The sequence below is a fragment of the Oncorhynchus mykiss genome, chromosome 24 (genome assembly GCF_013265735.2).
Source record: "Oncorhynchus mykiss isolate Arlee chromosome 24, USDA_OmykA_1.1, whole genome shotgun sequence".
NCBI lineage: Eukaryota > Metazoa > Chordata > Actinopteri > Salmoniformes > Salmonidae > Oncorhynchus > Oncorhynchus mykiss.
This window is the reverse complement of record NC_048588.1, coordinates 30,307,740-30,310,450: the sequence shown is the minus strand read 5'-3', so window position 1 is coordinate 30,310,450 and position 2,711 is coordinate 30,307,740. Positions and strand designations below refer to the sequence as shown.

Genomic DNA, 2,711 nt, shown 5'->3' with positions numbered 1-2,711 from the left:
TATCACAGATTTTAAGGTAGGCTATTATTATACGTAAGTGCAGCGTTTGGTGATGATAAGGCTACTTTGTGAAAGCATTCCGGTTTTCTTTAAAAAATCAAAATTGTATCAGATATTGAAATTACATTTAATATGCTTATTATTATAGACTTCTGTTCAACACTGCTCAACGTTACAGAACGTTCAGAATGTATCATGTTTATTGAACCGACATTCATCACGGGCTCTACAATACCTGACCATCACCATCAAGGTGGCAGGTTGTTAAGGGAATTTTTTATCTATAATGACTAATTATGTATACATTTCAATCAGGATGTACTAATCAGAATACTATTATGTTACTGTATATGTACTAATCAGAATACTAAATGTTACTGTATATGTTTGAGTTTTCTTTCTTGATCCCCGTACTGAAGATAATGTGTGTGTGAATGTAGTCACGAGTTTAGAACAATAACGGTCTGTTCCTTGGTACAAATTAATGAACTATATCTCCAGAATGTCTAGAATGCTTATCTACACTGACTGACCTTGGCTCTAGGCGAGGAGGGAAGGCTTGAGAGCTATAGAGCCTTTCTACCAGTATCAAGAAGAGACGGAACATTTAGAAAACGCTGACGTCATTTTCAGTTTATAACCTGTGGTAAAATGTGTGTGTACTCAGTACTCTCTTGAATAAAGGTTGTTACTTGACTTTTAAGACCGGGCTCTGTCCATTCCTATAAAATAAGGGTCTTACATATTCAAATCCTTTTGCAGTAGTCTGAAAGAATTAGGAATTAGAATCATTGAATGGGATCTCTATGACGACTTCAACCAGAGGTTACACAGGATGGACAATGGACAGAGATTGACATTATTGCTCAAGCTGATGATCATTTCATTGTTCATTGTTTAAATGAACTACAGGCTTGATAAAGTCCCTTTTTGCACAAAGCAACTGTTGTATGAGAAAATATGTTCTGAGAAGAGCAATAATATATGACTATTTGTCCGTTCGTTTTTACTATGTTTATTTAGAACCTAACAGTACAAAGTACAAAGCAACATTCTTTATCTGCAAACAGCAGATGTGGTGCATGACTGTCAACGATTAGATAAACCTCTCAATGGCTCTCATCATACTGTCAGTAGTTGCATTCGGTGGCTGCCTTTATAAAACAATTCATCAGAAAACACTTGGCAAATCAAGATTTGAATGTTTACTGTTTCAAACACAAACTTAATCAAAGTGATGTAAACAGTGCTTGTTTTGAGTTAAGAGGACAATAATATGACACCTGACTTCCCCATTCAGATGCCAAAATGGTGAACTGCTGTGGATTGGTAACTGTCAAGAATGAACCAGGTACTGTTTGAAAGCAGAAATGATTGTTTACTTCCATGTCTGTGTGGATTTTCATTCTCCCAGGCATGAGCTCTCATCAGTATCTTGTTTATCCTCTCTCCATCCATCGCTCCCTCTCGCAGTGCCTCTGAAGAGTATTGCTGTGGAGGTGAGTGTCCAGGGGCATGTAGCCACTGTGAGCTCCACTCTGCAGTATGAGAACCAGGAGGAGAGCCCTCTGGAGGCCATCTTTGTTTTCCCTCTACCAGGAGAGGCTGCTGTCTGCAGGTTCAGCGCCAAGATAGGACAGACTGAGGTGGTGGCTGAGGTTCAGGAGAAACAGAAGGTGAGGGGAGATGACAAGTCAACATTGAGACAAAAGCAACAATGCAGATCCACAAAAGTATAATTTGTTGCAGGATTCATAGTTACATAGTTACTACACAGGTTTAAGAACAACTTGGTGTAAAGTCTTACTGTGGGCAACTATACCCAATTTGTTAACCAAGCAGTCTATGACTTGCGGAGCTTCAAGATTCAGTATTATCCTTTTGACCACTCTCATATCACTATTGTCTCTGGCTGATGATGCGTCCTTGTGTTCCTCTGTTCCCCTCTCAGGCGCGGGAGCAGTATGATGATTTGTTGAGCTCGGGCCAGCAGGCCTTCCTATTGGAGGAGAGTGATGAGAGCCCGGATGTGTTCAAGCTGAGTGTAGGTAGTCTGCCTCCAGGGGAGAAGGCCTCTGTCAGCCTGGACTATGTGACAGAGCTGGCTGTACAGGCTGACGATGGCCTAAGGCTCTGCCTTCCAGCTGTGCTCAACCCCCGCTATCAACCCCAGGGTAAGAACATGGACCCCTGTATGGAGAGACATAAACCACTAATACATCATAGTGCAGTGTAAAACAAAGTAAAACCTTGTGGGCAGCAGTGTGACTAGGAACCAGCAGCTGGCCCCATAGGGTGGTGGTCTTCAGTCCTGCTCTTGGAGACCCACAGGGGGTGGTGCAGGCTTTAGTTCCAGTCTATCTTAAACACATCTGATTGAATGAATCAAGGTCTTGGTGAGTAGTTGAGTTGAAAGGTAGAAGTGCTGGGCCAGAACAAAAACATGCTAATTTGTGGGTCTCTCTCTCCTCTCTATCCTTCTTTCTTCACTCTCTGTCTCTCTCCCTCCTCCTCCCTCCCTGACCCAATCTCTCTCTAAGGGTCAGACAATGGCAGTGGTGGCAGTGCCCTGGTGTCCTCGGTGCCTGCTGGTTCTGTGCCTTACAGTCTGTCCCTCAGTGCCCATGCGTCGTCCCCTCATCCCATCTGTAGACTGTCCCTAGGACCCACTCAACTACCTCAACACAGAGAAAACCCAAACCACGGTACTG

At 42.9% G+C, this 2,711-nt stretch overlaps 1 protein-coding gene across 1 annotated transcript; it reads left to right on the top strand.

Moving 5' to 3' along the window:
- Nucleotides 1-2,236, top strand: LOC110503392 (von Willebrand factor A domain-containing protein 5A-like). Its single transcript, XM_021581741.2, has 4 exons — nucleotides 1-16; nucleotides 1,301-1,351; nucleotides 1,474-1,676; nucleotides 1,952-2,236. The coding sequence occupies exons 2-4, from the start codon at nucleotides 1,309-1,311 to the stop codon at nucleotides 2,234-2,236; spliced, it is 531 nt and encodes a 176-aa protein (XP_021437416.2). The 5' UTR covers nucleotides 1-16; nucleotides 1,301-1,308.
- The last annotated feature ends 475 nt before the right edge of the window (nucleotides 2,237-2,711 follow it).

Excerpts from the sequence above, each read along its gene's own strand:
- LOC110503392 (XM_021581741.2), top strand. The coding sequence starts at position 1,309 with ATGGTGAACTGCTGTGGATTGGTAACTGTCAAGAATGAACCAG. Across the intron at positions 1,352-1,473 it reads AACTGTCAAGAATGAACCAG|TGCCTCTGAAGAGTATTGCT; the intron begins GTACTGTTTGAA and ends TCCCTCTCGCAG. Across the intron at positions 1,677-1,951 it reads AGGTTCAGGAGAAACAGAAG|GCGCGGGAGCAGTATGATGA; the intron begins GTGAGGGGAGAT and ends TTCCCCTCTCAG.